This window comes from Mytilus trossulus, chromosome 9 (assembly GCF_036588685.1).
Source record: "Mytilus trossulus isolate FHL-02 chromosome 9, PNRI_Mtr1.1.1.hap1, whole genome shotgun sequence".
Taxonomy (NCBI): Eukaryota; Metazoa; Mollusca; class Bivalvia; order Mytilida; family Mytilidae; genus Mytilus; species Mytilus trossulus.
Window position 1 is genome coordinate 43,543,527 of NC_086381.1, and position 22,124 is coordinate 43,565,650.

Here is a 22,124-nt window from a genome sequence, read left to right on the forward strand (position 1 = left end):
GTCATTTTAGACTTTAACTGGTTTACAGTGATCTGTATGTCAAAACAGCCACATTTAAATAGCTCGTTCTGAATATGTATGTAATATTTTTCACTTGACGTTTAACTTCACCTAATCTACATTGTAATGGTAAATGTATTAATTGCAATTTAATTTACGGGGATTTGGGAACTATGCATTTTTTTTTTTTTTTATCATATTCTTATAATTTGTTAATATGATCCTATCATTTATATAGTTAACTCATTATTTTCGCAAAATATCAAAATGTTAATGGAGACAATGAAGAATTCTCTGAAAAAAGGTATGAGAGTTACTTAGGACCAGTAAGAACATACTATTCTTATAATTTATCATTGCAATTTGACATTTTGCTCTTCCAGTTGACATTTCGTAGTTCTAACTATCAACTTGGTGTTTCTTCGTTCCGTATTGAAATTCCCAAATGTAAAGCTATCAACTATTACTTCTAAGTTTGAACTATGAATGTTTAACAAAGTGGGAAGCTCAAAATGTCAAAATAAAACTGGAAATTGTCAATTTTATAATTGACAACGACAAAAAATGACTTCTGTGGATACAGTGATACCTACTATTTATCAAGTTTTCATTTTATTGTGATAGTCAAATGTATGATCAAACTTTAAGGTGCGTTATCACGGTACGATTTTCTTTTCGATCTTATATCCGATTTGATACAGCGTTCTATTAATACGATGCGATTTTGTATTCGATTTGAATATATTGAACAGGTGCTTTTTTGTTTTATAATGATAGTATCTTCATGGTGTGTTTTCGACAACTATCTTATCAGTTAAAAACAGTATATATTGTATTATTGAATTATTTAATATCTATTGGTAAATTACACAGTATCATCTAATCGTCCATATGATTCACACATGTCACAATTAATTTAGCAAATAAAAGATGAAAAACAACTTTCAATCTTAAATTGACAAATGACATTATGCCTCAATAATACTTGTCGTTTGGAGCCAATATCCATTTCAAAGGAGGATCTCAACTAACCCGGCAGTTTCAAACAAGTAGATTAACTTTATGGGAGATGTGATTAAATGAACTACAATAATACTGAACATGTACGCAAATTGATCCCACAATTAATGATATGATTATGAAGTCATGGATTAATTACCATTTAGGGATTTATCCGAATGCGTCATCTTGCGCAATTGTTAAAATCGAAAAAATTACGACATTTACATTAAGAAAATGAGAGCCTTGGAGTGCATTTTTCTGCTGTTGCCGCTAAAAGATGAACGAAAAAATTAACTCAGAATTGGATAAAACCGTTGCTAATACTTAATGTGATTTGTAAACGTTTTTAAGTTAATAACTCTTATACATTTGTATATCCATTTCCCATTTCAATTCTTAAACATTCATTGTTTTTGTGCCTATGGCATAACTTTCGAAGTCGGCGCAGAATAGTCAGGTTATCATGGTGAATGATGAAAAGATAACATAAAAATATAATTATGAAAAAAATCCCCTGATTGAAATGAAATTCGGATTATTATCGATCATTAAAATTATTTGCATAATATTTTTCCAATCATCTTAATAGTAGAGCCAGTATTTTTTTTGTAAAAATGAACTTTTAATTGTTTTACATTGTCTTATCGTTTCCTTTTATAGCTGACTATGCGGTATTGACTTTGCTCATTGTTGAAGGTCGTACGGTGACCTATAGTTGTTAATGTGTGTGTCATTTTGGTCTTTTTGTGGGTAGTTGTCTCATTGGCAATCATACCACATCTTCATTTTTAATATTTTTAAATTCTTATGTGCATGTTTTGCTAAGTGTATTATTTTTGAAAGGGTTTTACAAAAATTGTGTTGTATTTTAAAAGATTTCATCTTTGTTAATTTTTCATGACATTGTCACTTTTGTCACCTTATCTCATAATTTCGTATCTGGAGTCATTCGTCGCCCATTCAAATTGTGGTTGAAATGTGAATCATCGCTTTTTTGAGGACGTCATATCTTCATCTAGATGGAATAATGAGAACATCAAAATTGACAAGGAGAATGTTTTTAAGTTGGACACAAAACAGCTATATTCCTTTCAACCCCACATTTTTACAATTTGATGGTATTAAAGTAGCATTAAAAAAATTTGTTACAATCTATTGGAATCAACACTGAAAGGAAAAAAAACCCAACAAGCTTTGTAACCTTTTAATACTAATATTTTTCAAGTCAAAAAAAGGTTTAAAAGACATGTATAATATATCAAATCAATGTGCGATACCACTTGTAATAGCAGCTGAGCGAAAATGGGAGGTTATATTGAATTACGTTGTAGGGGATTGGAGAAAAACCAATATCTGTGTCACTAAAATTTCAAAAAATACCAAGCTCTGTTGGTTTCAATACCGTATTTAGGTACTAATACTTTACTTTTATAAATGAATCTTGTAAAGTGTAATTTATGTACATTTTGCAAGGAAGAACCAGAAAGCATAAAACACTTATTGTGGGTTTGTCATATTGTAGCAGACATTTTTCCCCATCTGAATTCATGAATTTTTTAAACAATACATATTGAAACTCCGATAAAAATGGATAAAGTCATTTTTGGTCTTTATGATAACTATAAACTAAATCTAATACAAAGTAAAGTAATTTTACTGGTAAAGTATTTCATAAATAGATGTAAGATGCAAAATGGAAAACCTTATATAACGAGACTTAAAAACAATGCCAAAGAAAATTTATTTTTAGAAATAAAGGCAACAGTAGTATACCGCTGTTAAAAACTGATAAATCAAAAGAAAAAAAAATCGAATTCGAGTTGCAAACTAAAACTGAGGGAAACGCATCAAATATAAGAGGAGAACAACGACACAACATTTAAATTTGACACACAGATAAACAAACATATTTCCTCAAGCAATATAAGTGTGTTAGATTATTGCATGTACTGGAACCCAATAGATAAAGTCATTAATTAATTATTTAATTAAATAGCGAGTTATTATGTATTAATTACAATGTAATTTCCTTTATCACTTTACATTAATTTTTTTTTAAGAAAATGATATTCTTCGTCCACATTCATACTAGTATATATATTTTATTCCGTCATATCATATCGTATTATTGTTACTTTTTTTGTTTTCTCCTATTTGCTTGATTGTGCTTATTTTTCTTGCTTGCTTCATTATCTGCAACTATAGATAGTTTATGTAAATGCCTGTTAATCAATGATGAATAAAAATTAAAAAATTGAAAAAAAAGAAAGTGAAGAATATGGTATATCATGAAAAATATTTTAACCAAAGTTTTTGTGATCGAAGGATAGTGTTACTTTTAGTATTACAAACAAATTGCTACAAACGTTTATATGCAATAATTCAGGTTTTGTTAACAGTTACCGACATCTATGACGTCACTTATGAAACGGTTCTGGGAAAAATTCTTTGACTGAAACAGTTTGTATATCATAAAACAATCTTTAAAATGATACCCCTGAACAGCGTGTTGAAGGCTATTTACCCATATGAGGAGTAGCTTTCATCTTCAGCAGAATTGATGCGTGATTTAACGTTATGTGTGCCTCCTTTCATGCATCACATGGTTGCTAAAGGTAAATGTAGAAAAGCGCTTCGGACGTCGGACATATATGCATCTTCATTTTTTGACAATATCTTTTTCTCACGTAGAAACGAAAAAAAATGGGTATGACTCACCTGGTACACATCAGGATGATAATACATTTTTAAAGAAATCCACATATTAGTTTCAGTCAAATTGCACTGAAAAGGTATCGAAATTGACACCTTTTTCATTTTTGTGTTTAGTTTTACAATAGCTATTCATGTGAAATCTACATGTACCTAACAAATCAATATTATTTTAGTGAATACATGGTTATCGGATAATCATTAAAAGTAAAATAACAAAATACCGAAATTCCGAGGACAAACTGGTGGTATTTAGAGAAATGAAATGCTACCATTTGTTTATATCATTTCTGAATTTACTTCGTTTCCTTATATGATTTGACTTTCCAACTATTTAGATTCAAAAAGTGTTTGTCAGCGAAAGCACATATGTTGTAGCAAACAATATTTAACTTTCTTCTACCGAAAAATGAGATAATTTTATATTGTAAAAACATTAATTAAATTCTATAATAATATCATGGACTTATAATTTTCTATGTTATCAAGTGATGAAACAGACATTTTCGTCTGCTGCACAGTTCTTGAACACACAAAACATGCACGCTATGAAAATTTGATGTATTTTATTATTTTTATAATGGTCAATGTAAAGATGATTTTAAACAAAAACATAAAAAAGAAAATGAGAGTTGTCTCATTGACACTCACACCACATCTTCCTATATCTATATATAGGAAAGTGAAGCGTTTTTTTATCCTTACAAAATAAAACCAACATTAAGATACAACAACAAAAAAGAAATCAACCCAATATGAAATCAATAATTTAGTGTTCCGGATCCAGAAATACAAATATCCTGATTTTTTATGATAAAAAGGCAAAACTGAATGTTTAAGTCATATGTATCAACTCTTGAATGTTAAGTGCATAACTTAATATAATATTGTGAGTTTAATTATATTTTTTTTTTATGTCAAGTGGAATCCTAGTTATCGAGGTAATCGACCTTGACCTTTTAATGATCATGGACATTGTTTTTGAATTAAAAAAAGGTTAGGTCAACCAGTAACTCAATTATCTTCCTGAAACCAAAATATGACGAATGGATAACGGACATGTTCATTTCAATATGTAGCCCACCCGTTTTGGTGATGGAGGTTTTAAATATTAAAGTTTGGAAAAAGAAGTTGACAATGTATAACATAAAACAAAAACAGTTATATTTTCTTTTTAAATGCTATGCCAGCCGGATATCCATACGCGTCATGTTTCGTGTTTTCTCCGTAAACCCAAAGACCAAATCGTATGCCACCTGCATGACTGATGCTATGCAGCCCCGGCAAAATTGGTAAACTAAATGTGCTATAATGATCGGTCCCGTTAGAAATACTATAAGCAGCATCTATGGTAGTCACCTGACCATCAAGTATAAAGCCACCGAGACCACTGGACTTTACACTTAAGGCTATATGACTTTTCAAATCATCAATAGCAGGAACTGCAAAATCATAACTCGACATGAACTGGTTAACACCGTGAATCGTCATCATGAAAACAGTACCTGTACCTTTTGGAAGGTCGTGGGAATAATCATCACGAGAAAGTCATGATTACCATTGATATACGATATTTTGTGGTGAGTAAAATCTATAAAATCTCGATCATCTACATGTTTTGTCAGACGATTACTGCCGTCATATATAATCAATGTCGTTTCCTTTGGGCAATACACACGAACAGTACTGGTAGGACGGGTAACGATTTCAGGTATAACGTAAACACGATCTATTTGATTTAATGGGAGGACCATTTCTAAAAGTTCATTCAAATTGTCGTTTCCTGTGATTTGATTGTGAATACTGCTTGTCAACACACTTATTGGTTTTGTAGCTTGTATGGTCGTTCCAGAAAGGTCTGACGAATGGGAAAGCTTAAAGGAATGAAACCTATTCAGCACCAAAGAAATCACATCATGATTGTTGTACTCTACATTTTTATACAGTAACGGTCCATTCTCCATTTGCAGGTTAATTGTCACTGTAGTACTGTCTTCTGTTGTAATAATAGTTAAAGCGCTGTCAGCACTACTGCTGTATACCTTAAAGGACGGAAGAAGATAATTTTTCGACAAGTATTTTCTCGGAATGACCATGTATGCTTCTGTTGTATGGCCATCATCATAATCTTGTATCCCATAAAGAGAAATAGGAACGGAGGATTGCACTTCCATGCCTACCTTCTCAATGCCTTTGTTAATGATAATTTTGTCAATTGGAAGATCGAGTGAATACTGAGTGTTGGTAAATCTTGTTGTTTTATTACGATTATCGAAAAATGTGTACTGAGATAACAATCCATCTATTTTCGAAGCTAATAATAGTTTAGTTTCTTGTGTGTGACTCTTTTCTGTAAAAACAATTGTAAATTGGACACCTTTGGAATCTGGAAAAGAGTTTAAGAATATTTTATGCGTTTTCCTCAGTTTTAGTTAGTTACCCCGATTTTGTTCTTTGTCCTTGGATTTATGAGTTTGAACAGCGGTATACTACTGTTGCCTTTACGATCTCTGTACACAGAAAGTTACAAATACATCATGTTCATCGACTGTAAGTTTACTCAGATACTTAGATTTCGTGTAAAACGAATAGTAAAATTTATATTTTTTTTGTCTATATAGTTGTGTGATATATTCAATGTAAAACGTGCACAGCAACACCAAAATAATGACAACAAAATGAGAAATAAACATTCAAAATTCAATACATATTTCGGATAACTATTATGTCATTGAGTAGTCTGGTGTAAAGATGCTCGGTCAACCTCACATTTTAAAGTCCATAGATTCAACTATAAACGATGTTGTAATGTGGAATCCGTTTACAATCGTTTATATTATATGTTATTCAGGTCTCAGACAGGGTATATACTGTGACATTCCCGGCTTCGAGTTTATATAAGCCCTAATTATAAGCCGGGAATGTCACAGTATATTACTACCCTTTCTGAGACCTGAATTACACATATATTACGGATTACCACTGACTTCATGTTATTTTCCAGTGCAGGTATTTGTGGACAACACATATATAAGTTGAAAAACCCAACCTGATATGTTCGGCATACGTGAAGGATTTTCTAATTTGCTGTGAACATAATTTTATTGTGTATGTAATAATTTATTATTCCCGTGCTTGCATTTTCTATCATGATTTTCTTGAAAGAGTGTTGCTGCTCACCAGAAAGCCATCAAACCAAGAGTTCCAAATTGTGAAGTTGAAATCATCCCTTCGTAAATTTTATGGATGCCACCACGAGTTGGTTGACCGTTATGGAATAACCGTTTCACAAATGATATCGGATATCGTCCTTACGTAGTAACTACAATCGCCTTCCCTTCATGAATATGACCTGCTAAATTAGACTATTTGCTGAATTTGTTATAACATGAAGTGCACGAGGGGTGCCACATGAGGAGCAGGATATGCATACCCTGCCGGAGCTCCTGAAATCACCCCTTGTTTTTGGTGGGGGTTCGTGATGTTTATTCTTTAGTTTTCTATGTTGCGTCATGTGTACTACTGTTTGCCTGTTTGTCTTTTTCATTTTAAGCCAAGGCATTGTCAGTTTATTTTCGATTTATGAGATGACTGTCATACTGGTAACTTTTGTCCCTTTTTCTTACAAACTGTCAAAGCTCAACGATTGATGATTTTGATATACAGGACACGTGGCACATTATGTGCTGCATACCCAAAATTAATGACCATTGATAAACTGGCCATATTCTTTCTTATTTCAGAATCCTATAAAATCTCGTATGTGTGCACCTATATGAGCCGAAAAATGAAAATGAAAAATGATTCTATACATCACTTCGGAATGTTGAAAGATGAATGTGTTTTACGGGAAATCGTTTCTTGACAAATATTTAATTAATTTTGACTCATTGTCTGGTAAATAAAGGCAACATTAGTACATCTCTGTTTGAAATTCAAAATTCGATTGAGAGAGAAAAAGTCCGGATTATAAACTAAAAGTGAGGGATACGCATCAAATATAAGAGGAAAACAACGAAACAACAGAAACACGGAAGTGAAACTAAAAACAAAAGAATATGGAACATACATAGAAATAAACTATAATGGTTCACTTTTATAAATTGTTGCTTGGACGGAGAGTTGTCTCACTAGCACTCACACCACATCTTTCTGTATCTATGACTTTAAATTGTATTGAATTTCTGAAATAGACATTATTAATTTATTTTTATCAATATTACTGTTCAAATTAGACAACACCTTTTTGTCACAGGTACCGTAATATTAGATCTCTTGAAAACAGCCCGTCTCATTGGCAATCAAACTACAGATTATTTTGTTTATATTGATTTAAGAATCATATATGTCCTCCAGATATAAAGTGTACTGAGATTTAGATAAACAATAGATATATCCTACAAGTAGCTATTCATATCTGCGATACTGTTTGATAATAAGGCATACGTATACATATGTGTCTTTGAAAATATTGTCTAGACAGCAAAATGGCGGAACACACGATGCCTAAATATTCATGGTTTCTACAATTTTCAAACAATAGAGGAATTTATCTTATGATAACGAAACTGTAAATGTAATATCAAAAACTCTGATATAATGCTTCAATCTCAGACGATAAAAGAGTATTTAAAAAATACCTTCAATAGGTTTGCAATAACTGAGTAATATTGCTAATTCATTTCAATGTGTACGTTAGTATTTGTATTGAAAATATACTGAAAACATGTATTGTTGTTTACCATTAATTGCGCAGTTCCGCATCTTGACTGTTAAATTTGTCGAAGGCTTAATGTTTTTCCACGATATAATTGAAGATTATCGTTTACAATAATTAGCGCTTGCATACATGGGAACGATATATACGTCATCAAAAATACTTTGGTATGCATAATATGCATATATACAAAGGATAATTTGCAATGTTGTATCTTCAGTTCAAATGTCAAAGCATTTACATTTCAAACTACAATACATCTTGTAAATAAATGTCTTACTGTATAACTTACTTCCATCGCATTTTATTCCATTCCAGTGTTCTGTCCTGCTGCATTGACAATACCGGTTTTCGCAGGTTAATGTTTCTTTACATTCTCGTGTGGATGAGCAGGATTTATTGAGCCTTTTCCCTATAATTTCAAATCATCTATTTATACAAACTACGAAAAATACTGCAGCAGTTGCAAAGTTTGTTTTGTGTCAAAGTAAAAAAATATTTGAGCTCAGAAGTCAGTTGTTCAAAAGAAACAGAGGTTAGCTAAGTGCTATTTTCAATATTTTGTCCTTGTTCCAGTTGTGATTTCATAGTTTTGAATGAAGAGTTGAAAAAATCTATCCATGTTTGTTGCACATATCTTATTTGACCGTCAACATATATTCCAGTGTTAGAAGGAAGGACACCAAAACATGCTCAACATATCTAATTTTTGAAAAAGACAAATTAAATTATGATATAGGAATTATATAAATCAACTGATCATAGAGACCGGATTGACATTTTATAATCATAGTCATAAGTATAATAACTTTGCACTTGTAAGTGGATCAAACCTTCTGGCCTAGACATACCTCCTCTATCGACATAGTAAAGGTATATTTAATTTACAAGTCTCATTCATTATTTATAAACTTTTTTTACGATTAATGCAAATTACTGAAATTCTTCTGCTTTTCATTTTACCAAGCAGCAATATATTCCTTCTATATTACATCGTGCGAGATGTCCAGTATTACAATCCAAGATGAAGTTAACGAGCAATGACATCATGAAACTACAAATGCATCTATACTTTTATAAATTTTGGTTTGCTAATGATCCAGTAGAAGAGAGGATAGTTAATGTACACACATTTTCCCCATGTGTGTCAAACAAGCTAAGGAAAGTCACACATAGGTTAAGCAAATGTACGATAAACCTTTAAATAAACTCATCATAGGCCTAGGGACAAGGACGAAATTTTGTTTATACGCCAGACGCGCGTTTCGTTTACAAAAGACTCATCAGTGACGCTCGAATCCAAAAAAGTTAAAAAGGCCAAATAAAGTACGAAGTTTGAAGAGCATTGAGAACCAAAATTCCTAAAAGTTTTGCCACATACTAGTACAGCTAAGGTAATCTATGCCTGAGGTAGAATAATAAGCACCTAAAAGTACGTATCTTTTCCAACTCTTGCTATTTTGCATGTTTTAATACCAGAAGATGATGGCAGGCCAAAATAGCATAGGAGATATGGGGCCTTGGTCGATCGACAATACTTGGATATGTTGTATCCCAGGCATAGATTACCTTAGCCGTATTAGGAATTTTAGGAATTATGGATCCTCAATGCTCTTCAAAGAGGGACGAAAGACACCAAAGGGACAGTCAAACTCGTAAATCTAAAACCAACTGACAACGCCATGGCTAAAAATGAAAAAGACAAACAGAAAAACAATAGTACACATGACACAGCATAGAAAACTAAAGAATAAACAACACGAACCCCACCAAAAACTAGGGGTGATCTCAGGTGCTCCGGAAGGGTAAGCAGATCCTGCTCCACATGCGGCACCCGTCGTGTTGCTTATGTGATTACAAATCCGGTAAATAGTCTTAATTCGGTAGGTCAAATTCATGAAAGGGAAGGGGATTGTAGTTACGACGTAAGGAACATATCCGATATCATTTGTGAAACGGTTATTCCATAACGGTCAACCAACTCGTGATGGCGTCCGTAAAATTTACGAAGGGATGATTTCAACTTCACCATTTTGAACTCTTGGTTTAATAGCTTCCTTGTGAGCAGTAACCCTCTATCAAGAAAATCATGATAGGAAAACTTTGTACTTGTTTGTCTTTATAAATATTTTGATATGAGCGTCATTGATGAGTCTTATGTAGACTAAACGCGCGTCTGGCGTACTAAATCATAAATCCTGGTACCTTTGCTAACTATTGACACCACTAGGTCGATGCCAGTGCTGGTGGACGTTTCGTCCCCGAGGGTATCACCAGCCCAGTAGTCAACACTTCGGTGTTGACATGAATATCAATAATGTGGTCATTTTAATAAATTTCCTGTTAAAAAACTTTGAATTTTTCGAAAAACTAAGGATTTTTTTTTTCCCAGGCATAGATTACCATAGCCGTAGTTAGCACAACTTTTTGGAATTTTGGATCCTAAATGCTCTTCAACTTTGTACTTGTTTGGCTTTATAAATATTTTGATATGAGCGTCACTGATGAGTCTTATGTAGACGAAACGCGCGTCAGGCGTACTAAATTATAATCCTGAAACCGTTGATTACTATTGTAACAATGTCACATAAGCGTGGGTAAAAATCCAGCTGAAGGAAGAACAAAATATTGTGGCCGCTTATTTGCAGATTGAACATGTTTAACATTGTTGAGCGGTTTATGTAATTCAATGAATAGCTATCATATTGTACTTCATCTGGAGGGCTGGAGGGTAAATAATTTTTTAGTAAGCTTTTTTAAGGGCAAAAAATTTCTCGTTAGAAAAACGGAAATAAAGCCAATTTGATAGAATAAGCTTTAGGGTCACCCACTTTCTAACCAATAGTCTGAACTGTCACCAACGGATAGTGTTTTAGACTCTGATTCACTTAATAGCTATTATATAGTTATACATCGGGAGGTTAAATTCTTTCGGGGGTAGGCTTTGTTAAAGACCCAACATCGTTAGAGACACGGAATTAAGTTCAATATCAATAAAAAACGCTTTAGGGTTACCGACTTTCCAACCAATTGTCTTAATATTTTTAATGGCTAGGTTTTATAGTCTCTGCTTCAATTATTAGCTATTATATAGTACTATATCGAGAAAGTTAAGAATTTTTGGGGTAAGCCTTTTTAAATGCCAAAATGTCTCGTTCGAATCACGCGTACGGAATAAAAGCCAGATGAAATACTCTCTAGGGTCATCAACTTTCCAACCAATTGCATTTAGTAGTTTTAATGGCTTGGGATTGAATTTTCTGCATCAATGAATAGCTTTTAAATTGTTCTACATCAACAATATAGCCAAATTCGATAGTAACAGTAGTTATTATATATTAATACATCACCCACTTTCCAACCAATTGTCTGGATAGTTCTAAATGGCTAGGGTTTATAAGTTATGCTTCACTGAATAGATGTTTTATAGTAAATCATCGGGAGGGAAACGAATTTCTGGGGTTAGCTTTCTAAAAGGCCAAAAAATATCATATGTGATACCGATATTCCATAACGGTCAACCAAATCGTGAGGGTGTCCGTAAAAATTACGAATGGGTGATTTCAACTTTTTGAACTCTTGGTTCCTTGTTAGCAGCGGCCCTTTAAAATACACGCCCGGGAATATCGTATTAATTGGAAGATATGTACTAATATACAGGGGATGCTGGAATGTTGCTACATACAAATTTGAATTTCACAATTGGGAAGTTAAACTCATCTTTTTGTCATAAAGGATTTTTTCCAACGAGCTTTATTGTTACTTTCTAGATGTAAGTCAAGATATGAGGCAGACCTGGCTGAATCTGTTGTATCCTTCATCTCCAGTGGGATGGGATATGTGGTTTCAACATAGTCAATTAATTTTGATTATTTAGTGAGAGAACATCATCTTAATACTAGTAGCTGAAAATAAAGTAAAAGAATACTACTTACTTCTTTTCTTCCTTCCTAAGAAGTTCCTGTAGAAAGTAAGACTAATAATGACTGAATATGATGATGTTAACTTAGGTCAGCTTAAAAAATAGTAATATTTGTTAGGTTAACCAATGCAAAACTGTACACAGTCAGATTACTCCAAGTCACTTTTACAATCAATTTGTGTATTCAGATTACCTTAGGTCAATACTGCAAAACATACATTTGCATGGTCAGGTTAACTAATGTCACTGTAATACGATATTTGATAATGTTACCCAATGTACTTTTGCAATGCAAAATTAGACCAGGTTCATTAATGTAACCTTTACAATATCATTGCTATTAGAATTACCATCGACCTAATTTGCATTTACAGTACATTGTCAATTTACTTTACAAAACACAAATATTTCCAGGCTACCTCAGGTCACCATTAGAATACTGTACATGGTCAGGTAACCTCAGGTAACCACTGTACTGTAGTACTGTACATGGTCACGTTACGTCATGTCACCACAGTATTAATAAACATAGGCATACTACTCTAGGCAAGCATTACAAAACACAAATATTTTTGCAGGTTATCTTAGGTCAGCATTGTATTACTTCTGTGCATGGTCAGTTTACCCAAGTTTACTCATTGGTCGATCCAGTCCAAATTCCCTTTCGTGGGAAAACTGTTGTTGATTTAAGCAGACATCACTTAGCATTACTGTAGCGGTAAAAAAGGTTATTGATCAGGTTATTGTCACCACTCTTTAACTGTACATGGTCAGGTTTACCCAGGTCACCATTACATAACCTATACGGGCAGGTCATTTTTACAATTCTGTTTTCCCTGAAAATTTTATTTAATTTTACCATCCAACCTTAGTCTACACGCACACATAAGATAAATGAGCGTTGCAATAGGTATGAGCATAATAAAATCGCCTGGCAATTTAGTTAACGTCTTTTGCATTTAACCACATAAAATTGTGGTCAAGATTGAACAAAATAGGGAACTACATTTTCGTGTGAAATAATCGATGACAAATTCCCCACATTACCTAAGGGCATCTATTACCTGAGGTCATATTTCAGCGGACCTTTTATCCATCTTCATTTAAAGAAGTGAGAATTTTTTAAAAGATACAAACAAATTTGAACATTACTATAAAGTTTCAACTTCAAATGTGAATCAGTAAATAAACGACTTTAAAAAAATAAAGTAATTATTTATAAAAAGAAGAACACATACCATACAGTACCAACATTTGACACTGTTAATTGTTTCGTTGACAGCAAACAAATTATACCGATCGGGCGTCTCATATCACTCAGACTACTTTAATGTCATTTAATATGATAGATCTTCACGAAACACATACTAGTACTAAATTTCAAAGATTCGAATGTTCGCATTCGATTACATCTAAATGTATAATTAATAAATAACTTTTTAAATTCACAATATATATATTTTGGCACTCATACTGGGAAATGGCTCTCCATAATATCGGCAGTTCATAAACAATAAGACACTTCCTATGTTAGATGAATAACTGATATTATAGCAAAAGTCTTGTAAAACAAAGCAGAAAAAGATTATACGCATTTTTCGTGCAAATTAACTGCGTTTGTAATTAATAAGACAGTGGGTTTATTTTTTGTAATTTTGTATTTCTATGGCATGCAAAGAACAAATACAATTAATTAAACACTGTCCCGTTCTAGTTGTAAAGAATAACAGAGACAATGGGTCAGAAAGTGGGCACCTTAATGCGTATTTTACCGGACAGTAGGTTTAAACAAGTGGGGTGACCCTAGTGCATATCTTATCAAATTTGACGTTTTTCCCGTGTAACGGACGAAATTTTCGGCCTTTAAAAACGCTTACCTCAGAAATTCTATACCCTTACGTTGTAGTACTGTCCAATAGCTATTCATAAGAGTAGCGTATATAATGCCTAGCCATAAATAACTACCGAGACAATGCGTCGGAAAGTGGGCGTTTCCTAATGCGTATTTTATCGAATAAGGGCTTATTTCAATCTTCCTGACGCAATTTTCGTCCTCTAGGAATGCTAATCAAAGAAACTCTTTGCCCCTCGTTGAAGCTATGAATTAAAGCAGACTCTATAATTCCTAGCCATACAGTACTGCTGGGTAATGGGTTTGAACAAGTGGAGTGACCCCAGTACTAGTGCATATCTTATCAAATTTGACGTTTATCCCGTGTTAAGGACCAATTTTTCGGCATTTAAGAATGTTTTCCCCAGAAATTCTATATCCTCACGTTGAAGTACTGTCCAATAGCTATCCATAAGAGTAGCGTCTATAATGCCTAGCCATAATTTATTTAAAACATCAACATTCGATTTTTGGTCGTTAATATGAGTTTTGAAAATCGCAAATATGGATTAAACATGCGTTTATCACATCCCGGACCTAACAGATAATACTTTTATTTTTAAAATGTTTAAAAAATTTGAATGTTGAAAGTTGAATGTTGAATATTGAACCAACTTGACATCCGTCCAACTGTTGCAATTATTTTTACTTTTTAAAACTGATGTACTGTATCTTTGAAATACTAGTGTAGTTTTTGTAATAAAAAGCATATTCTTGGAAGTTGAAGTCATGTCATTTAAGTGATATCAGTTAGACATTGAACTCAAGTTATTTTAGTGACGATGTTTAAAAGAAACAATTCCTTATCTTTTTATCATATACTATATATAAATACCCATTCCAGTGTCGTTGAAGCAGGAAGATATTTGGCAAAACCCATGACAGCAGTACATATCAAATGCACATTCGATGCTTGAACTACATTGGCTGTATATTTGTTTTTCTAAGGTAAAAAAAGGTACAGGTTATCACAAAAACAATTTTTAACTATCACTTCTAATTGAGGCAATGCAGACAGCAGCCCAATGCGACGTACGGCATACGCATACTTTTCCCTTATCTTACAACTTTCGGAATAAATAAAGGCAACAGTAGTATACCGCTATTCGTCATTCATAAATCGATTGAGAAAAAATTAAATCCGGGTTAAAAACTAAGAAACTAACTAAGAAAAACGCCTCAAATATAAGAGGAGAACTACGACACAACAGAAACACAACACTAAAATGTAACACTCACAGAAACGAACTATAAAAATCAATGGCCATTTACCTGACATGGTACAGGACATTTAAGGGAAACAAATGGTGTGTTGAACCTTGTTTTGTTGCTTGCAAAACCTCCCGCTTTTATGGCAATGTTAAATATAAAATTAACATGACAACATTACATGACAGGACTACAATAAAAATCAGAGGTTAAACATAGGATAAAGAAACACACGACTAATCGCTAACAAAAGGTACTAGGTTTAAAATTAAATTCGCCAGACGCGCGTTTCATTCACACACGACTTATCAGTGAACAAGCAACTGATTCGTTTGATATGTCTTGTTTAGCGATCAAGGAATTAAGAACAAAAGAAGTAATTCTGTCAGCAATTTTATATTCCAAAAGTATTCAACATTGCATTTTTTTTATCTTGGATGCAGATATTGGATATATATTTTAGTTAGATCTTTAGGTACGAACAATACAGACTTCAAAACGATCAATTGTTTTACATTATTTACATTGGAGGAAATAGATAACAACATAATGTAAATTTCTTTTAAAGGGGCTTTGGCTACGATCTAGCCTTAACATTTATAAAAACGGAATATTGTAGTGATACTTTCAGTTTGGTGAAATGTTGTCCAAATAAACCTAAAAACCAATATAATTGCATTGCAAGTAATTAATTCAACTCATTTGAAACCGTATTCATACAGCCTTTAATCTAACCCCGTATTACGCAAGTTCTTATCGTGTTCAGTTATTCAACAAGAATGGCTACACAATAAGTGAACCAAAGGATCAACCAGGAATAATGTTTCGTTGATTTATTCGACCCACCGACAACAATCACATACAGGTAAAACGATAATTTACATGTTTTAAAATCTATAACACTAAATCAAACTGACCATGGCAAATCTTCATAAACAATTGCTCTATTCATTAGTATCCATATCTATGTTCAAAATTGTATCTTTTCATAAGACTGTAGCTAGTCTTTGGATATAATCTCTTTGGTTAATTAGATAGCATCTGGGCTTAATCACGTACGAAATGCTGATACATTTAACAGAGTTTATGCATTGTTTATTGATTCTTTTTGAACTTTTGTTCTTTAGACATAATGTTTGGTATGTTATAAATGAAATGTGGTAAGTTACGGCAAATCATTTCTATACATTTGACAGTTTATGACCCTTTAAGAAGTAATTTCATTAAGCAAACTTTATATGAAAATACTAGTATGAGTCTAAACGTACTTGTGATACAGAATGTTCCATTCCAGTAGTTATCCTCACAACATACACAAGTGTTGTTTTTACATTGGAGAGTGTCTCCACATTCACGGATCAATCTACAGGTTTCATTCTGAATTTTTCCTGTTCATTGATAGAAAATAATAATGAATAGTTCTTATTTTTTTAATCTTGAAAATCATTTCTGATTATACACAGTCTATAAATTGTAACTAAAATAAACAAAAACTTAGTTATCGATATGCCTAATTGCGTATTTTATTATCGAGCTTATGATGGATCTGATTTTGAACGTGAGACTAATGCCTAAAATTACGTACACTTGTCTATCTAATCTTTACTGAAATATTTAAGATCTCCCGAATAATAACTTGTTCCAAAGCCACATTCTTTGTTTGTCCATGTTAAGATAAGAAGGTTGTGGCTCGGATGTTACCTTTGTTTGAATTTCGTGTCTTAGATTTTGTCAATATAGTTTTTTTTTGCATTCGTTGTGCGATGTAATTATTATATATCTTCTATTAATTCAACAGAAAAAGGTACCTGTACGAACATGTATGCATCTGTCGAAGGTAGATTGTGAGGTTAAATGTGACCCATCTTATTTTTATTTCTTTAAAATATATGATAAAGATATAGCGAATCTTATATTTAAAAAAATAAATGATTTATACCCACGAGGCCCCTTAAATCAACTACCTTTTCAATTGCGATTTTCAGAAAGAAAACAAAACTGTATTTGTACTAACAATGTGACAAAATTGTGTTGATAAATAAGGTTGTTGGATCTCATTGTTCTATATGACATTCTTAGGTTCTTTTGAAACACATGCGTTGCATTCGTACGAATAAGATTTAAGGAAAGTAATACATTATGATTCATTTTTAGCAAAATAAACGTTCAGCATTTGTATGAATTGAAAACATACTGTAACTATCAAAGTCATAAATAATTCACCTAATTTTTCGTGTATTATACATACGCAAGGCACACGATGATCCGTTCCAGTAATCCGATGATGGACATTGGCAGTAACCACGAGCACAACTAAGTGTCGGCTGACATTCAAAGTGTAGAGAACATCTGCTATTCAACAATTTTCCTTGGAAAAAAAAACCAGATATAAAAAATAAAGTAAGAGTAGTTTAATCAAAACAGGGTTTAGAATAGAACGGAAATCATAAAGCCTTATTTATGAAGCTATTTATATTTGAGAAACATTTCCTGATGTAATTAACAATATTTACATATGTATTAATAATAGGAACCATATTATACCCATTTCTAGAATAAAAAAAACAAACTCAAGGTACTCGCAGAGCGGTTTGTGTTCGTACCGGCAGACAAGGCAGCACATAATGTAGTGGTGGTGTGACGCATATACTACACGAAAGTTCTTCATAACGAAATTATCAATTCCTCTACATTCAGGTCAGTGCGCACCACAGAGAGTCAAATCGTTAACAAGCATACCACTGCCACTACCCAGCTTAAAGCATCTTCCGAACATTCGAAAGTCCATACCATGTACTGGTTACCGAAATTACACAAAACAACATTTAAATTCCGTTTCATCTCCGCTTCGAGTAAGTGTTCTACTACTAATCTATCAGTGCTTCTAACTATCTCCCTTACTACTACCAAAGAACTGTTTATTAACTTTTGTAATAAAGCTTATGAAAATAATGGTATTAATTATTTTTGGAGTGTTAAAATTTGTTTAGAGGTTTTAGATAAAGTACATGCTTTCAATGGTCCTTACAATTCTGTTGACAGTTATAATTTTTCTACTCTGTACACTACACTTCCACACAATCTTATAAAGAAAAAGTTTTTGTATTTGATAAAATGGTCTTTCGAAAAATCTCATTGTAATTTTATTTGCTGTGACTCGTTTAAGGCCTTTTTCTGTAACGAAAAAAGAAAAGTATGCTAGATACACTTACTGGAAATGTGAGGATATGATTGAAGCTTTAAACTTTCTGCTAGATAACATTTATGTACGTTTCGGCGATAAAGTGTATCGTCAGGTAGTAGGTATTCCTATGGGCACCAACTGTGTCCCTTTAATAGCAGATTTATTTCTATATTGCTATGAATCTTAGTTTATGACCAAATTCAGTAAAGACCCATTATTGTTATTTTTGGTTGATACATTCAAAAATACCTACCGTTATCTGGATGATATTTTTTCGTTGAATAATCAAGATTTCTCTAAATATACTTCAGAAATTTACCCAAACGAACTTACTTTAACTAAATCTAACATAAACAGCAGCAGTTGTCCTTTTCTAGATTTAGACGTTTCAATTTCAAACGGGAAACTTCACACTAAAATTTACGACAAAAGAGACGATTTTTTATTTCCTATTGTAAATTTTCCTTTTTTAGACGGCGATGTGCCTTTGTGTCCATCATACGGTGTTTATATATCGCAACTCGTTCGGTTTGCCCGTGTGTGTTCTGATGTCATAGATTTAAACGATCGTAATCAATGCATCACTGGTAAATTGTTGTGTCAGGGATTTTGATACCATAAATGACTTAAAACTTTAACTAAATTCTTTCATAGTACAAAGATTTGATTAGTAAATTTGGCTATACATATTGTTTCAGAAAAAGGGAGAAGGTTTGGATCCATTAAAACGTTTAATCCCGCTGCAAATGTTTGCACCTGTCCTAAGTCAGGAATCTGATGTACAGTAGTTGTTTATGTAATATTTACGTATTTCTCGTTTCTCGTTTCTCGGTTTGTTTATATAGATTAGACCGTTGGTTTTCCCGTTTGAATGGTTTTACACTAGTAATTTTGGGGCCCTTTAAAGCTTGTTGTTCGGTGTGAGCCAAGGCTCCGTGTTGAAGGCCGAACTTTAACCTATAATGGTTTACTTTTAAAATTGTTATTTGGATGGAGAGTTGTCTCATTGGCACTCACACTACATCTTCCTATATCTATTGAAAGTATATGAAAAATGGATATAAAATAGATTTAAAGTATTTTTTACTTGCAACACATTTGTGACCGTCCCAATAGTCTTCCTCTGCACATATACATGAGTTTTCTACACACAGAAGAGATTCAATACATTCTAAAGATGAGTTGCAATATTGTCTCTGTCCTTTTCCTGTAACAAAACATATAAATGATATATCACATTTCTAAATTTGAATGTTAAATTGAAACCTTATAAATGGTTATGTAAAGAAAAAAGGAACAGGGTTTCCATAGAAAAAAAAAACACATTGCATTTTAATATCCTAAATAACTTAATAAAAACAATACAAGTATAACTGCATTACTCAAAATGTATGAGTCCTGTAAAGATGAATTGCGCGTCTGATATTTTAGTAAATGTCGATACCACTAGAACTGCTGATGGAGGTTTTCCTCCCTGATGGTATCAACCGCCCAGAAGTAAAAAAACTCTGTGTTTACATGAATCATCATTGATAAGTTTATAATTTTAAATTAACCATTAACAAACAAAATATTAAGGAAGGTTCTAACCAGGAATACACTACCTTAGCTCTTTTTGGCAAAACCTTTTAGAAGTTGTGGTTCTAAATGGTCTTCAGCTTCGTACTTTCTTTTGCCTTTTTCATTTTTTATATCGGTCGTTTTTTATGAGTCTTTTTTTTTTATGAAACACGCGTATAACATATACATTTTAATTCTGGTATTCATGATGAGTTCATTCGACACTCTATTATTCATAAGGATAGCTTTGATAAACTCACAACTACTCCGGGTGAAAAACCTGCATAGTATAGCTATCAACATGATTCCAACATTGACCAAGGAAATAAACGGCCACAATGTAATCGCCTTCACATGATACGAGCTAAGCTGTTAGTTTGGTATTACTGGTCAAAATGAAGTCATTGTGTACCCTGCATTTAACATGCTATATTTAAAAAGAAACAGGTCAACATCTCACAGACTCTCCTTTAAATATGGAGACTTTTTAAATATGGATTTAAACCTATCAAAAACATTAACTATTATAACCTGATTAATACTAGACAATTGTCTGTTCCAATATTCAAATACGTTTTTGCTTAATGATGCAAATCCTGAAAGCGTTCTGGTAGATGATATGCATTCAAGATTGGCCGCTATGTTTTTGTTGTTTAAACGAATATGACAAAAGATATGAGGATGGGCATAATATGTTGTAAAGCAGATTTCACTTTTTCTAATTCATATGCAGAATGAAAAATAGCAAAACTGAATTAGACAATATATATTAGGAATCTATCTTCCATATTACCTGAGTTAAAACATTCATTGAAAGGAAAAATTTACCAAAAGAAGAATTGTCCGTCATAATAGTTATTCATTTAATGATTTGTTTCTTGTGTTGCCTTGCTTCGAGGACTGTCATACATTGCCAGAAATCCTTATTGTTTTTCTCACAACAAATCGGGACGAAAATAACATTGAAAGAATTCCTGCTCATGAAACTTAACAAAATAGAAGTACAAATAATATTTACATGTAGGTACACGATTTCTAATATCAAATCAGGGTGCGTAAGGGACGATCTCGTTTCTAACATACATCTTCATTGAAAAAGATAATTTTGAAAATAACATGATACTAGAGCTACCTTTTAATGTACTCTGAGATACAGTGTACAACCCTATTGCCAATGTTTATGAAATATTTAACATACTTACTTGTTAGACAGTTTGTTCCGTTCCAATAAAGTTCTTTGCAACATTGACATTTGAAGTCGGTACATATCAACTTTCTGTTACAATCAAACGATGTCTCGCATGCTGCATAGATGTCATTTCCTGCTACGAAATATGCTTACGACTTTGATACTTATTACAATAAAAAAATTACTAATTAATATATATGGCATCAAGGATAGTTAAACAAACTGTGTACTGATCCGGGTTCTAGAGTCACTTATTTGTTTGTATGGTGTTCTGAGGTTGACTGTTGTTTTCTTTTTTTAATCAATTCTATTGGTTATGTCGTTGACCGCTTTATTCGAAAAAAAAATTCACAAAGTCAATAATTGTATCCGAGTCATACTAAAACAACCTTTTTGTTTCCTCTGGTGGACTTTTGGTTGCATGACCTCTTCATACGTTAACAAATCCTACGTTATTTGGGATGTTGGACATTCAACAATCAATCATACTCGTCTCGAAACAACAGAAATAGCTCACCGAAGCTCACATTACACCTGTTTCTTAGCCTCGTACAAATACAGGTGATATTTGAAGATACTAAAAATTTATTGTCTATATAATTAGAACTATGATAGTTATATTTTACCTGTTTTAGTTTGGACTGATTCATTCCTGTTGTCATCGGAAGAAAACTTTGATAACGATGTACTTTCAATTTTCCCTATTAGTAACGCTAACGTCAACACAAACTGGAACAT

The 22,124-nt window shown here is 32.6% G+C and overlaps 1 protein-coding gene across 1 annotated transcript; it reads right to left on the reverse strand.

Moving 5' to 3' along the window:
* Positions 1-4,410: 4,410 nt before the first annotated feature.
* Positions 4,411-22,124, reverse strand: LOC134683913 (uncharacterized). Its single transcript, XM_063543221.1, has 8 exons — positions 22,013-22,124; positions 21,400-21,519; positions 19,725-19,844; positions 17,702-17,821; positions 16,722-16,841; positions 15,080-15,187; positions 8,724-8,843; positions 4,411-6,100 (listed from the first exon to the last, which is right to left on the reverse strand). The coding sequence occupies exons 1-8, from the start codon at positions 22,122-22,124 to the stop codon at positions 5,205-5,207; spliced, it is 1,716 nt and encodes a 571-aa protein (XP_063399291.1). The 3' UTR covers positions 4,411-5,204.

Bases quoted from the DNA above. Each gene is read 5' to 3' on its own strand.
- LOC134683913 (XM_063543221.1), bottom strand. From the start codon at position 22,124: ATGTTCCAGTTTGTGTTGACGTTAGCGTTACTAATAGGGAAAATTGAA. The intron at 16,842-17,701 runs GTATGTATAATA...ATCAATGAACAG, and splicing joins CGGATCATCGTGTGCCTTGC to GAAAAATTCAGAATGAAACC. The intron at 8,844-15,079 runs GTATTTATATAT...TTGAAATTATAG, and splicing joins CTTCAACGACACTGGAATGG to GGAAAAGGCTCAATAAATCC.